Source organism: Ursus americanus, chromosome 21, assembly GCF_024610735.1.
Source record: "Ursus americanus isolate L20-20 chromosome 21, mUrsAme1.1.p, whole genome shotgun sequence".
NCBI lineage: Eukaryota > Metazoa > Chordata > Mammalia > Carnivora > Ursidae > Ursus > Ursus americanus.
The window spans coordinates 48,162,167-48,174,198 of NC_142147.1; the positions used below are offsets into that span (position 1 = coordinate 48,162,167).

Genomic DNA, 12,032 nt, shown 5'->3' on the forward strand with positions numbered 1-12,032 from the left:
TGTGTCCATACCACCATGGCACTGGGTGTGACCGTGTGAGGGTGACAGCCTGATGACGTGACACCCTGAGAGTGTGTGCCTTATTGACAGCTGGGGAAGGTGTGTTGTTGGGGTGTGACTGTGGACTCTCGTGATGGTGTGAACTGCGAGAGTGCTGATGGGTATGGCCCGCAGTTGGTGACAGTCAAGGATTACGTGACTGTGTGCGAGACCGCATATCTGTGTGTGTATGTCATCGACGACGGGGCCATTCTTCCAGCCTCTGCTCGATGCCCAAGCCTGTGCTGAGCGATGCTGGGGACCCAGTGGTGACTGCAGGCCAGTGGGGAGAGACCTAGTGATTCTGAGACCAGCGCGGTATCATGAGAACTGTGGGAAGCCGTGATTGTGTTGCTCTGTGAGTGGAGGAGCTGGCAGTCCGGGCACAGGACTGTGTCACTGTGGACGACTGTCAGCCTGTGGGTGAGACCTCGGCTCTCTGAGTGTGACTGTGGATCGTGTGGCTGTAAATGACCACCAGGAAAACGTTCGGTGAGGCACAGTGTGTGACTCTGTGCTGTGCCTCTCCATGGCTCGGTGCATAGGACTGCGTGTGACACTGCGTGGCTGTGTGCCACGGCTGGGTGGGACGGGTGGGACAGTGTGAGAGACTGTGACCCCGGCTCCGTGACGGCTCTGCCACGTGACTCTGAGTGACTCTGACCCTCCCGCACCACTGGCCCCCCGCTCCGGGTCTCTGCCCCAGAGCTCCCCCTCCTGCTCCCTGGCCCCGCCCTCTCCCACCACCCCAGGCTGTCACCTCTTCCAGAGCCCAGGCGAGGCTGTGGAGGCAGCAGCGGCGGCAGCGGGCCGGAGTGAGGGATCGAGAGCAGGTCTGGGGACAGGTGAGGGCTTTCCCAACCCAGCCCGTTTCCCCGCCCCCACGTCCCACTCAAGCCTCTGGGTCCCTCTTTCTCTATTTCTTAGCCCATGTCTTTGTCTCTTTGTCTCTCTGTGCCCGCGCTCTCTATCCTCCTGTCCGCCTGTCTCTCTATATCTCTGTCTCCATGTCTCCCGATCTCTGTTTAGCCTCTGGACGGCTCTGTTTTTGTACCTTTATCTCTCCTTGCCCCATTCCCTGGGTCTCTCTCCATGTCTCTATCCCCTCTTTGTCTCCTAGCCCACATTTTTGTCTGTCTTTTGCTCTCTGGTCTCTTGCTGTGTGTCTCATTCTGCTCAGTCTGTATGTGTCTCAGTCTATATTTCTGTTTCACCCATTTCTGGGGCTCCATCTGAGATCTTCCCTGCTTCCCCCTTTCTCTACACGGTGCTGTGGGGGAAGGGATTGAGGTTAGATGGATTTTCAGGCATCTGGGCCCCTGCAAACCTAAGCCCAGGGTCTGACTCCTCTCTGGTCCCTAGGGAGAGGGTTGTTCCATTGACTCTGGGCTTCATCCACAGCGGGCAAGTTTTATAAGGTCAGGATCCTATTTGCCATTTGAAAACCCTCTGGGCTCCGAGAGTGGGAACTCTGAGGGTCATTTCGAGCTCCACGGCTGATACTTTCTATGCCCTCCTCTTCAAGGCAGTCCCCAGGTTCCCCAGAATCTCTAGGTCTAGACTCCGGGTGACATTAGCGCTTCCGGCCATAGCAGCTCTAGGGCAACCGCGCCCTCAGCAAACACCCCCCTTCCACCGCCGCTGCCCCAGCAACAGTTGGGGGCGGGCCTGGGAATCACGTGCTGGATCTTGGCCTCTCCCACTCTCCCCCCACCCCTCAAGTCATCACTCGTGGGGGCGGAGGGGGGCCACTGCCTCCTAGTCGGCATGTTTGAATCTCAGAGAGGGTGGCGCCGGGGCTGGAGGTGGAGGGCGGAGGCTCCTGACTCTGCCCCCTGACCCTCCAGGCCGGACTGCCCCTACTAGACCAGACCCTTCGCCCCCCATGCCCCGCCGCCCTCACGATGCTGAACTGTCCGCCTTGGCGGCTGTTACTGCTGCTCTCGTCGTGGGGGCCGCTGCTCCGGAGGGCGGAGGTGAGGATCCGAGGAGCCACGGGAGTTCAAGGCTAGGAGGGAGGTCTGGGGACGGTTTTAAGGCTTCCCTCGCTGCAGAGAGAGTTTTAAGACTGCCCGCCTGTCCAGATTCAAGTTTTTTCCAGTCTCTCTTCTTTCCCCCTCAAATCCTCCTGATGATTTCCAGCCCCTTCTTTCCCTAATTGTCCTGAAGGTTTTCAGCCCGTCACAGCAACTCCCCTGGTCTAGGCACCCCTCAAGACCTAGAAGAATTTTCTAAGTCACCCAAGACTCCTGGACAAAACAGGGCAGCCTCTTCAAGTCTCTGTAGGGTGTTTCTAGCCCACACGAACCGTGGTGCCTGGGAGCGGGGATCGGTCGGGGGGGGCGGGTAGGGTCCTTCCTCCTCTCTTTCCATAGACAGGCTCTGTCGGGCAGACAGCGGGGGAGCTGTACCAGCGCTGGGAACGGTACCGCAGAGAGTGCCAAGAGACACTGGAAGCCGTGGACCCCCCAACAGGTGTGACTGGGGAGCGGGGACGGGGGGCAGGGGAAGGACTAGGGCTGAGAGCGGTGTGCTTGAGACGGGGCTAGGACTGATGGACGGGGCCTGAAGGAAGTCTGGGGTAGAGGTGGGCTGGATCGGAGAGGTCTGGGTGATGCTTGGCCTCGGTGGGAAGGACTATACCTGCGTGCGCGGGGGAAATGGGGTGCAACTCAGATTAGTGGGAGAGGCCGGGGAAGAAGCTCGAAATGGGCGGAGTCTCTGGCCGGGCAGCATCAGGTGGGTGGAGCCTGAAGGGGGACCAAGAATAGGGAGGGGCCTGGGGTCTGGTGGGAGGGGCTGTGGCAGAGCCGGGGACTGGACCATCCCAGGTGGGCGGGGCCAAGTCGGAGCTTGCTCGCGAACCTCGGAGAAGGCTTGGGCTGCGCGCGGTCTGTCCACCCGACCTCTGACCCCCACGCCCACCCCAGGCCTCGCCTGTAACGCGTCCTTCGATATGTACGTCTGCTGGGACTACGCTGCACCCAACGACACTGCCCGTGCGTCCTGCCCTTGGTATCTGCCCTGGCATCGTCACGGTGAGGTGCCCCCTGGACCCCGGGCTCTCCCCTAACACAAATGGCTCCTAACCCTACTCCAGACACCACTCCCCCGGAGTTCGCCTACACTTGATCTCCTGCTCCTCTCTGTCTGGCTGGGTGTCTCCTCCTGCCTGACCAACGCTGGATCTGTCAATGCCCATTCTCTGTCTCTGTATCTCTCTGAGGACCACAGGGTTCTCATTTTCTCTGGGCGTCTTGGTCTTCCTGTCCTAACTAGCTATTCGGCCTAGAGCAACTTATTTAATTTCTTTATGCCTCAGCTTCCTCTTCTGTAAGATGGGGATGATAATAATATCATTTTTATAGGCTTGTTATGAATAGTGATTTATTTATAAATACACGTAAGGGTTTATTATCATCACATCACTTTGGCTATCTCTACCTTTGTCTTACTTTTGTCCTTCTCTTTCAGTCTCTCTCTTTCTCTGTGCCTCTGACCCCTCCTTTGTTTCCCCCACAGTGGCTGCAGGCTTTGTCCTCCGCCAGTGTGGCAGTGATGGCCAATGGGGACCTTGGAGAGACCATTCGCAGTGTGAGAACCCAGAAAAGAATGGGGCCTTTCAGGTAAGAAGCAGTGAGGGATTCAGGTCAGGATGTGCAGGGAGAGAGGAAAAGGCAGCCGCCCCAGGCCGAGCTGGAAACCCCTTGTATTATTCAAGACTCTAGGTTCCAAGTGATAGAAACCCAACTTAAACTTGCTGGGTGGAGAAAGAAAATGTATTGGTTTCTGGGATTGAAAAGTATATGGGAACAGCTTCAGGCACAGCTGGATCTAGGTGCTCAAATGATGTTGTTGGGAATCTTTTTGTCTCTCACCACACTATGACTTTGTTTTTCTCTGAGCTGGTCTCATCTTTTCTGTGGGATGGCAAGTGTGGTCCTCATTAATAGCACCAGGCTCACATCCTACCAACCAAGCAAGACTGTGGGGAGACTGAACTTTGCTCTTAATAGCTCTAATGCAGTGTCCCAGGACTGATACTGTGGGTCATGCGTCTACCCTGCACTAACCACTGTGTGTGTGTGTGTGTGTGTGTGTGTGTGTGTGTGTGTGTGTAGGGGGTTATACTGAATGCTCTGATTGGCTGGTCACATGCCCAGCCCTGGACTAAGGGGTGGAGTCAGCCAGTTGGCCCCACTCAAGCAAGGGTAGTTGGATCCCAAGAGAAAACTGGGTTGCTGGGCAGGAACAAAAAGCAGGGTCCCTTTCTGGTCCTGGGGGAAGCACTGAACTCTGTTCCTGTGTCCTCCTACCCTCCCGCACCCCCCCCCCCCCGACCTAGGATCAACGGCTGATTTTGGAGCGGCTGCAGGTCATGTACACCGTGGGCTACTCCCTGTCCCTGGCCACACTGCTGCTAGCCCTGCTCATCTTGAGTTTCTTCAGGTGGGACCTCCAGCCTTGAGTCCCAGAAGCAGAGCCTGGGCCTCAGTTTGCCCAGTAAGATGGGGTGGTCAGGCTCCACGAGCCACAAGCATCCAATGGAGGTTCTGTGGGAAGCGCGGGGAGGTGATTTAAGGGGCTCTGTGTGGCTGAGGGCAGGTATCCAGGGGTCCCCAAACCGCGTCCCAAATCCCCTAGGCGGCTGCGCTGCACTCGCAACTACATCCACATCAACCTGTTCACGTCCTTCATGCTGCGGGCGGCGGCCATCCTCACCCGAGACCGTTTGCTACCTCCACCGGGCCCCTACCCTGGGGACCAGGCCCCTGTCCTGTGGAACCCGGTGAGCAGCACCCCTCTCTTTCTCAAATTGGGATTCTGCCTCCTCTGGTGGGGCCAAGAGGTTCCCAGCCCATTTACTACCCTACGCTATTAACAGTTTATCTCTCTTGACCTCTCCAAATATATTTGGAGAGGGGCCCTCCCAACTCAGCCTCCTCCAACCCCGGCACCTCCTGTATGGGATTTTTCCCTTGCCTAGCTCTCATTATCTCACCCCTCCGTGAACTTTTCCACCAATGAGAGAGACCCCTGCTGGAGGTGGGGGCGTGGCAGGATGGGAGGGGATTTGGAAGATACCAATTTGTTACTGTGAGACAAAGGTGGGGGAGGCTAGAGGCTGGGGGCCCAGGTCAGAAAAACTTTCTGGTAGCGAGTTGGGTCATGTCGATTGTGAAGAAGTTATGGGGTCGGGGAGTCCCTGTGCTGGCGGGACAAGGGTGCCGGGGTGGGAGAAACTTTTTGACAGGTGAAGTAGTTGAGTTCAATTTTTAGAAGGCGATGGGGCGAGAGAGGCCATATTTGGGGGTTTGTGGCGCGGGGTGAGGGGGGACTCTCAGCAAGATGGAAGATACTAATTGTTAAGGAGGTGAAAGCGGGACAGCTCACATGGGGAAGAGAATAGAAGAGGGAAATCAATCACAGACACCATCCTCTGGTGGTGCAGAGCGGGAAGTGAATAGTCAAGGCAGGAGATGGAGGTGGAAGGACGACCAGGTAGAGGAGGAAGGCCTGGGGACACTCTGGAGGCCCTGACTGCCCCCTCCCCCTGTCCGGCCACCCCTTAGGCCCTAGCTGCCTGCCGCACGGCCCAGATCGTGACCCAGTACTGCGTGGGTGCCAACTACACGTGGCTGCTGGTGGAGGGTGTCTACCTACACAGTCTCTTGGTGCTTGTGGGAGGTTCCGAGGGGGGCCACTTCCACTGCTACCTGCTTCTCGGCTGGGGTGAGCCCCGACCCTGTCCCTTGCCCAGTCCGGCGCGCCTCCACTCCCCTGACCCCCCTGCTGGTCTACCTCAGGGGTCTCCTCCCCTCTCTGGGCTTCTGCCTCCCCACCCCGGCGGGGGAAATTCCGCGGGTCTTGGGCCTGGCGGGGCCCGTGCGCGCGCTGACAGCTGCGGCGGGGTGGGGGGCGGGGGTCGGGGTCTGCACAGGGGCCCCCGCGCTTTTCGTCATTCCCTGGGTGATCGTCAGGTACCTGTACGAGAACACGCAGTGAGTCTTGGGGTCTGGGGTGGGGCCTTGGGAGGCGGGTGGAGCTTTGAGGGACGCGGGTGGGTTGTGGTGGAAACGTGGGGAGGTTCCGAGGGCACGTAGGGGCTTGGAGGGGTGGGTGGGACCTAAAGGAACGCGGAGCTGGGAAAGATTGTGTCCAGGAAAGGGGCGGGAGGGCGGGGCCTGGGTAGTAGCAGGCGGGGCTTTAAAGAAATGTGGGTGTGGCATTAAGGAAAGTGGGCGGAGCTGGAGAGAGAGGGTGCGTGATCCGGGGAGTCCAGGGGTTTTTCTCTTAGCTCTACTCCCCCTGCCCCCAGGTGCTGGGAGCGGAACGATGTCAAGGCCATATGGTGGATCATACGCACCCCTATCCTCATGACCATCTTGGTACGGCAGACCCTGACTCCTCCGGGCCACCCTCTGGAAAGTCCCACCCTGGGAAACGGGGGGACCACCCTCTGTACCCCAGGACAGGATGGTGCTGGCTCAGCCTCTATCTCTCCCTGCAGATTAATTTTCTCATCTTTATTCGCATTCTTGGCATCCTCGTGTCCAAGCTGAGGACGCGACAGATGCGCTGCCCGGACTACCGGCTGAGGTGAGGGGGTGGGGCCGGCATGGAGGGAGAGGGGCGGGGTGCGAGATGGAGGGCCTGGGGCCGCGCGACCACTGCCACCCTATACCCCCAGGCTGGCTCGCTCCACGCTGACGCTGGTGCCCCTGCTGGGCGTCCACGAGGTGGTGTTTGCGCCGGTGACAGAGGAACAGGCCCGGGGTGCCCTGCGCTTCACCAAGCTCGGCTTTGAGATCTTCCTCAGCTCGTTCCAGGTGCTAAGGCGCTAAGGCGGGGTGCAGGGGCTACACCCTTCGTCCTGGGGCCCTCCTCCCCAGAGGGCCAGGGGGCTACAATCGTCCACTGATGCGGCCACTGAATGGGGTGTGAACGTGTTCACACGTTCATTCACTCATTCCGAGCACAACACTGAGCTAGCTCTGTCCTGAGCTGGGGAGGCGGCAGGGACCAAGAGAACAGACCAGTAGCCTCGGCAGCACTGCCTCCTAGTGAAGATGGAGGGCTTTGCAGCCCCCGCGGGACCCGGCCACGTTCAGGCTCTGCCGCTTCTCAGCTCTGGGGCCTTCACCTAGACTCTGAGCTAGGGTGAGGTAAATGAGGTGTCCACAGCGCAAAATGTAAGGAGGCACTCCAAAATTTAAGGCCAACCCTGCACTTGCCTGCCTGCCCCTAGTAGCTGTGCTGCTTTTCCTTGTCGGGCCTCAGTTTCCTCATCACTAAGTGGGAAAAATACTAACCTTACCTCACCAAGGCTGTTCATTCATGAAATTCAGCAAAAATGTAATGAGCCCTTACTGTGTACCAAGCACTCCTCCAGGCCAAGAACCAAATGGTCCCTACCCTCTAGCAGGAGAGACAGATGCTAAACATGCTATGTAAATTTAAAAATATACAGAGTGCCAGAGGGAGAGATGTGCCTAGAAGGGGGGGGGGAGCAAGAAAAGAGAGGAACAGACAAAATATGGGGTTACAGACAGGGGGTAAGGGCCTCACTGAGAAGACATTGGAGCAGAGACCTGGAGCTGCAGAAACAAGCCAGGCAGATATTTTGGGGAAATGTTCCAGGAAGAGAAACATCAAGGGCAAGATCCCTGATGTGGGAGAGAGTACCTTTCCTGATGTAAGAAGGCCAACATGCCTGAGGCAGGGGAAGCCAGAGGAAGCAAGGGGGAGATAGGACAGTGAGGTGAGGTACCTGGGGTATATCCTCGGGCCAAGCGAGTACCTTGGCTTTTCCCTGGGTGAGTTGGGAGCCACAGGAGCAGAGGGATGTGATCGGAGTTAGATTTTTTTTTTTAAGATTTTATTTATTTATTTGACAGAGAGAAAGACAGCCAGCGAGAGAGGGAACACAAGCAGGGGGAGTGGGAGAGGGAGAAGCAGGCTCCCAGCAGAGGAGCCTGATGCTGGGCTCAATCCCAGAACGCTGGGATCACGCCCTGAGCCAAAGGCAGGCGCTTAACCACTGAGCCACCCAGGCACCCCCAGAGTTAGATTTTTAATAGGATCGTGGGAATTAATAATAAGATTTGTAAGATCTTAACAAATAATCGATCTGTATTAATTTATCAAGTAATTTATTAATTATATATAGTTTATAATTTATATGTAAAATGTATATAAAATAATTATTAAGTAAAACTAATTTATTGATAATAATATATAATAAAAAGTTATAACAAGCCTAAGCAAAAGGTTTAACGCTATGTGCCAGGCACTCCAGCTTCTTGCATATTATCACCTCAATTCTCACAACTACCATGATACTATGACCCCATTTTTCAAATGAAGAAACTGAGGCACAGAGGGGTTAAGCCCTTGCCCAAGTGGGTCAGAAAGTGGGGAAGCGGTTCTCATATCTAGGCAGCCTACCTCTGGCGTCCCCTGTTAACTCCCTTATTGCTCAGCAAACCTGGGAGGGCAAAGAGGGGCCAGGGAGAGGGTGATTGAAGTGGTCTAGGACCAGGGTGTTGGCAGCCGAGGTGGTTTGGGACCTGGCGAGTGTCCGAGCTCACTCAGGGGGTGTCTGCCATCCTGCCCCCACTCTTGATTTAATTTCTGCGCCTCCTCCCGGCAGGGCTTCCTGGTCAGCGTCCTGTACTGCTTCATCAACAAAGAGGTAAGGGCAGCCCCGGCTAGCCGCCCGCGCCCTCTGGCGGCCGCGCAGGGAACGGCTGGGAGCGCAGGGACAGTTCTGAGCGCCGTCGCATTGCAGGTGCAGTCGGAGATCCGCCGCTGCTGGAGCCGGTGCCGCCTGAGACATAGTCTGAGGGAGGAGCAGCGCCAGCCACCGGAGCGCATGTCCAGGACCCTGCCCTCGGGCTCAGGCCCCTGCCGGGTCGCCCCTGACCGCGCCCTGTCCTTGGGGACCCTCCCGGGGCCTGGGGATGAGGGCTGCCGGGTCTTGGAAAGTTACTGCTAGGCAGTGGGGATCTGTGTCCACTCTAGTTTGCACGTATTTATTGAGCGCCTACTGTGTACCAGGCCCCGTGTGGAGGGCGCTGGAGAAACTGGGGTGCGGTGGGAGGGGGGAAACAGAAGACAAGGTCCCTGTTCTCCTAGAGTTCACAGTTCACAATGGGGGGGGGCAGCAAAGACAGAATATCAAGTTAGACACACTGTGGAATGGCTAATGAGGAAAAATTAGAAGGGAGCCTAGGGTGGTCCAGGAGGGCATCTCTGAGGAGGTGACACTTAAGCCATGCCTACAAGACGTGAAGGAGACCGCTTTGGGAAGAAGATTCTAGGCAGAAGGAACAGCATCTGCAAAGGCCTTTACGGAGGAAAGAGCTCGGTGGTGCCTGAGGAACAGACAGGAACAGACGCTGCCATGTGATGGGACAGATTATCAGGGGCAGGAGAGGCAGCTGCAGAGGGGCGGGAAGTGGTTGGACTCTGGCGCTATTTTAAAGGTAGAACTGAGGATTTGCCACCGTTTCGCGAGAGGGAAGTGCAGCAAGAGAAGTCATGGAAGACTCCTAGGTTTGAGATGGTGGAAAGAGAGAGGGAGATGGGGTTCAGGGTGGGCAGAGCCAGGAGTGCTCTTTGGACATGTCAGGCTGGGAAGAAGGCCCTGGAGCTCAGAGGACAAGTGAGAGATGGAAAGAGAAATGTGAGCAGCACTGGGGGGTCAGAAAGGAGGACTTGGTATGTCCTTGGTATGAACACGAGCCATTCAGGGCAGGCCTCAGAGCGGAAAGCAGGACCACTGCCTGCTGGAGGGATGGAAGCACCCCCCCCATCCTGGGCGGTCCCTGGGGAACTGGGAGAACTGGGGGGGGGAGCTCACAGCCTGTATCTGGACCATCTGTACACACACAGGACTCACTCCTAAATCCATCCCCCACTCAGATCTACACTTAGATTCAGTTAGTACCTGGGTGTTGTTTTCCTTAGGGTCCCCAGCCCCCTGGACAGATGTGCCCCCACAGCAGCTGGAGTCCTTCAAGCATGGGGTCATGCTGGGCCCCCTCATGGGTTTGGGGGACTGCTCTAAGGCAGGGGCCTTGTAAACCAAGCATGAGAAACAGCTGTATTTTTGTGTATGGGAGGTGGGCGGGAGAATCTTCTAGGCCAGGCCATCAGGAGAAACGAGAGGCGGGCTGTGTGCCTGCGGTGGTCTTGCAATCTCTTCACCCATGTGTTGCCACAAGAACACGGACACTATGCTGCCACTGTCCCCCATGCCTAACAGAAACCCCTACTGGGATTGTTCATGTGATCTCTCGATAACTATTTACAGTGTATACAATTAAAATTATGTGTGTGTGCCCAACATTTTCTGAGGCCTGCTTCTCTAAAAGGTGGTGTAGGAATAGAAAGACTGCAGAAACCAGCCTGTCCCAAGTTTAGTTGGGCTACGTATTAGCTGTGTAACTTTGGAAAAATTCCCAACCTCTCTCTGCCTCAGTTCCTACTTCTGGAAAGTGGGTATAATGATGGTATCTACATTCTGTGGTTGCCTGAGATTCCGGTGAGTTATTGTTAGGGTACTTCCTGGTGCACCGTGCATGCTTTTCCTGCAACCTCTACTTTTGCTTTCACCCCATGAAGGAAGAGGTGATTAGAAACCGTTTGGGCAGGGGTGGGTGAAGACGTGAGGAAATTCAGACTGATGCCAAGCAGGGTGCTCAAGGCTGGAACCTTTGCTGCCAGCCCGCAGGGCAGGGAAACTAGTTCCCACTTCCTGGGGAGGATAAGTTAACAGGAAGGGGGAGGCAGGGCAGGGATCTGAAGCCAGAACTATGACTCCAGAGCTTGTGCTGTCCCAGCTTCTGGACGAGAATTGAATCCTTGTAGGGGAGGGGAGTGGGGCAGGCGTATCTCCTGCAGCACCACCAACGCCCCCACATTACAGATAACGTGGCTCCAGTCATTTCCTGAGTGACCCTGGGCAAGTCATTACCCTCTCTGGGCCTCAGCTGTCTCATCTGTAAAATGAGATGGCTCTAGTTGCTACGCACCAGATGACTGTTCCCGTTAGATGTGGGCCACTCAGTAAACGTGCACCTTTATAAACTCACAGCGGTCGCCCTGTGTCAAGCCTTCTCTTCCTACAGAGTCCCTCGCTCCGTCACTAATGGATTCATGGACAAACTCAGTATGTGCCTTCCGCAACTCAGTGTATCAGACATCTCATTTTATCCTGATCTGAGGCCTGTACCCACCTGGTGTTTGGTCTTATCTGGAGAGCAGAGCGAGACATGCAGGCAGAGACAGAACATAGAGACACGGGTGGGGGAGAGCACAATGTGTGCGCATCAGAGCAAGACCAGGACCTTCCTTATCCTCCCACAATAAGTGAGCCCCCCCCTTCCCACCTCTATCTCCCCACATTTGTCAGAGAATTTCTCCCAGGGATAATGAGGTTGTAACTTGAGGCCAGTGGAGCTCAGCATTAAGCCCCAGGCTCTGGTGTAGGGTGGGGTTGAATTATACCATCACCACCTCCTGGCTGGGTACCCCCAGGGAAGTGCTTGCCCCTCTCTGTACCTCAGTTCCCTCCTCTGGAAATGGAGGTCATCATTAACAGTGTCTGCTCACCGTGGCTGAGAGGAAGACTGATTGGCACAGAGCCTAGGGCCTGGCACCCTAACAGCTCGGCGGGTGTTAGCCGAGATCGCTACCAGTATTTGGGTACTGGCTGCTCTAACTAGATCCTCCTCTTACTGAGGGCCAGTCGGGGCTCTCCTGGCTGCTGCTGGGTCCCCAGCGCTGCAACACAGACATGGCACAGAGGAGGCACTTGGTGGGGGGGGGGGGGGGGATGACTGTTTCCTGACTGAACAAATGGAAAAAAAGACTCCCAAGAAGTTCTGAGCTAGATCTCAACTTATAGAGAGAGGGGCAGAGGGAGGGAAGAGAGAGACGCAAGAGAGAGATGCAGTGATGAGAAGCTAGAAAAGATTAAGGTAGGA

The 12,032-nt window shown here is 56.2% G+C and overlaps 1 protein-coding gene across 1 annotated transcript; it reads left to right on the top strand.

Moving 5' to 3' along the window:
* Positions 1 to 836: 836 nt before the first annotated feature.
* GIPR (gastric inhibitory polypeptide receptor) lies at positions 837 to 10,380 on the top strand. Its single transcript, XM_087870915.1, has 14 exons — positions 837 to 884; positions 1,887 to 2,015; positions 2,415 to 2,514; positions 2,970 to 3,077; positions 3,562 to 3,665; positions 4,385 to 4,488; positions 4,684 to 4,828; positions 5,613 to 5,772; positions 5,981 to 6,041; positions 6,359 to 6,428; positions 6,551 to 6,639; positions 6,731 to 6,869; positions 8,693 to 8,734; positions 8,831 to 10,380. The coding sequence occupies exons 2-14, from the start codon at positions 1,944 to 1,946 to the stop codon at positions 9,035 to 9,037; spliced, it is 1,401 nt and encodes a 466-aa protein (XP_087727041.1). The 5' UTR covers positions 837 to 884; positions 1,887 to 1,943; the 3' UTR covers positions 9,038 to 10,380.
* Positions 10,381 to 12,032: the final 1,652 nt, after the last annotated feature.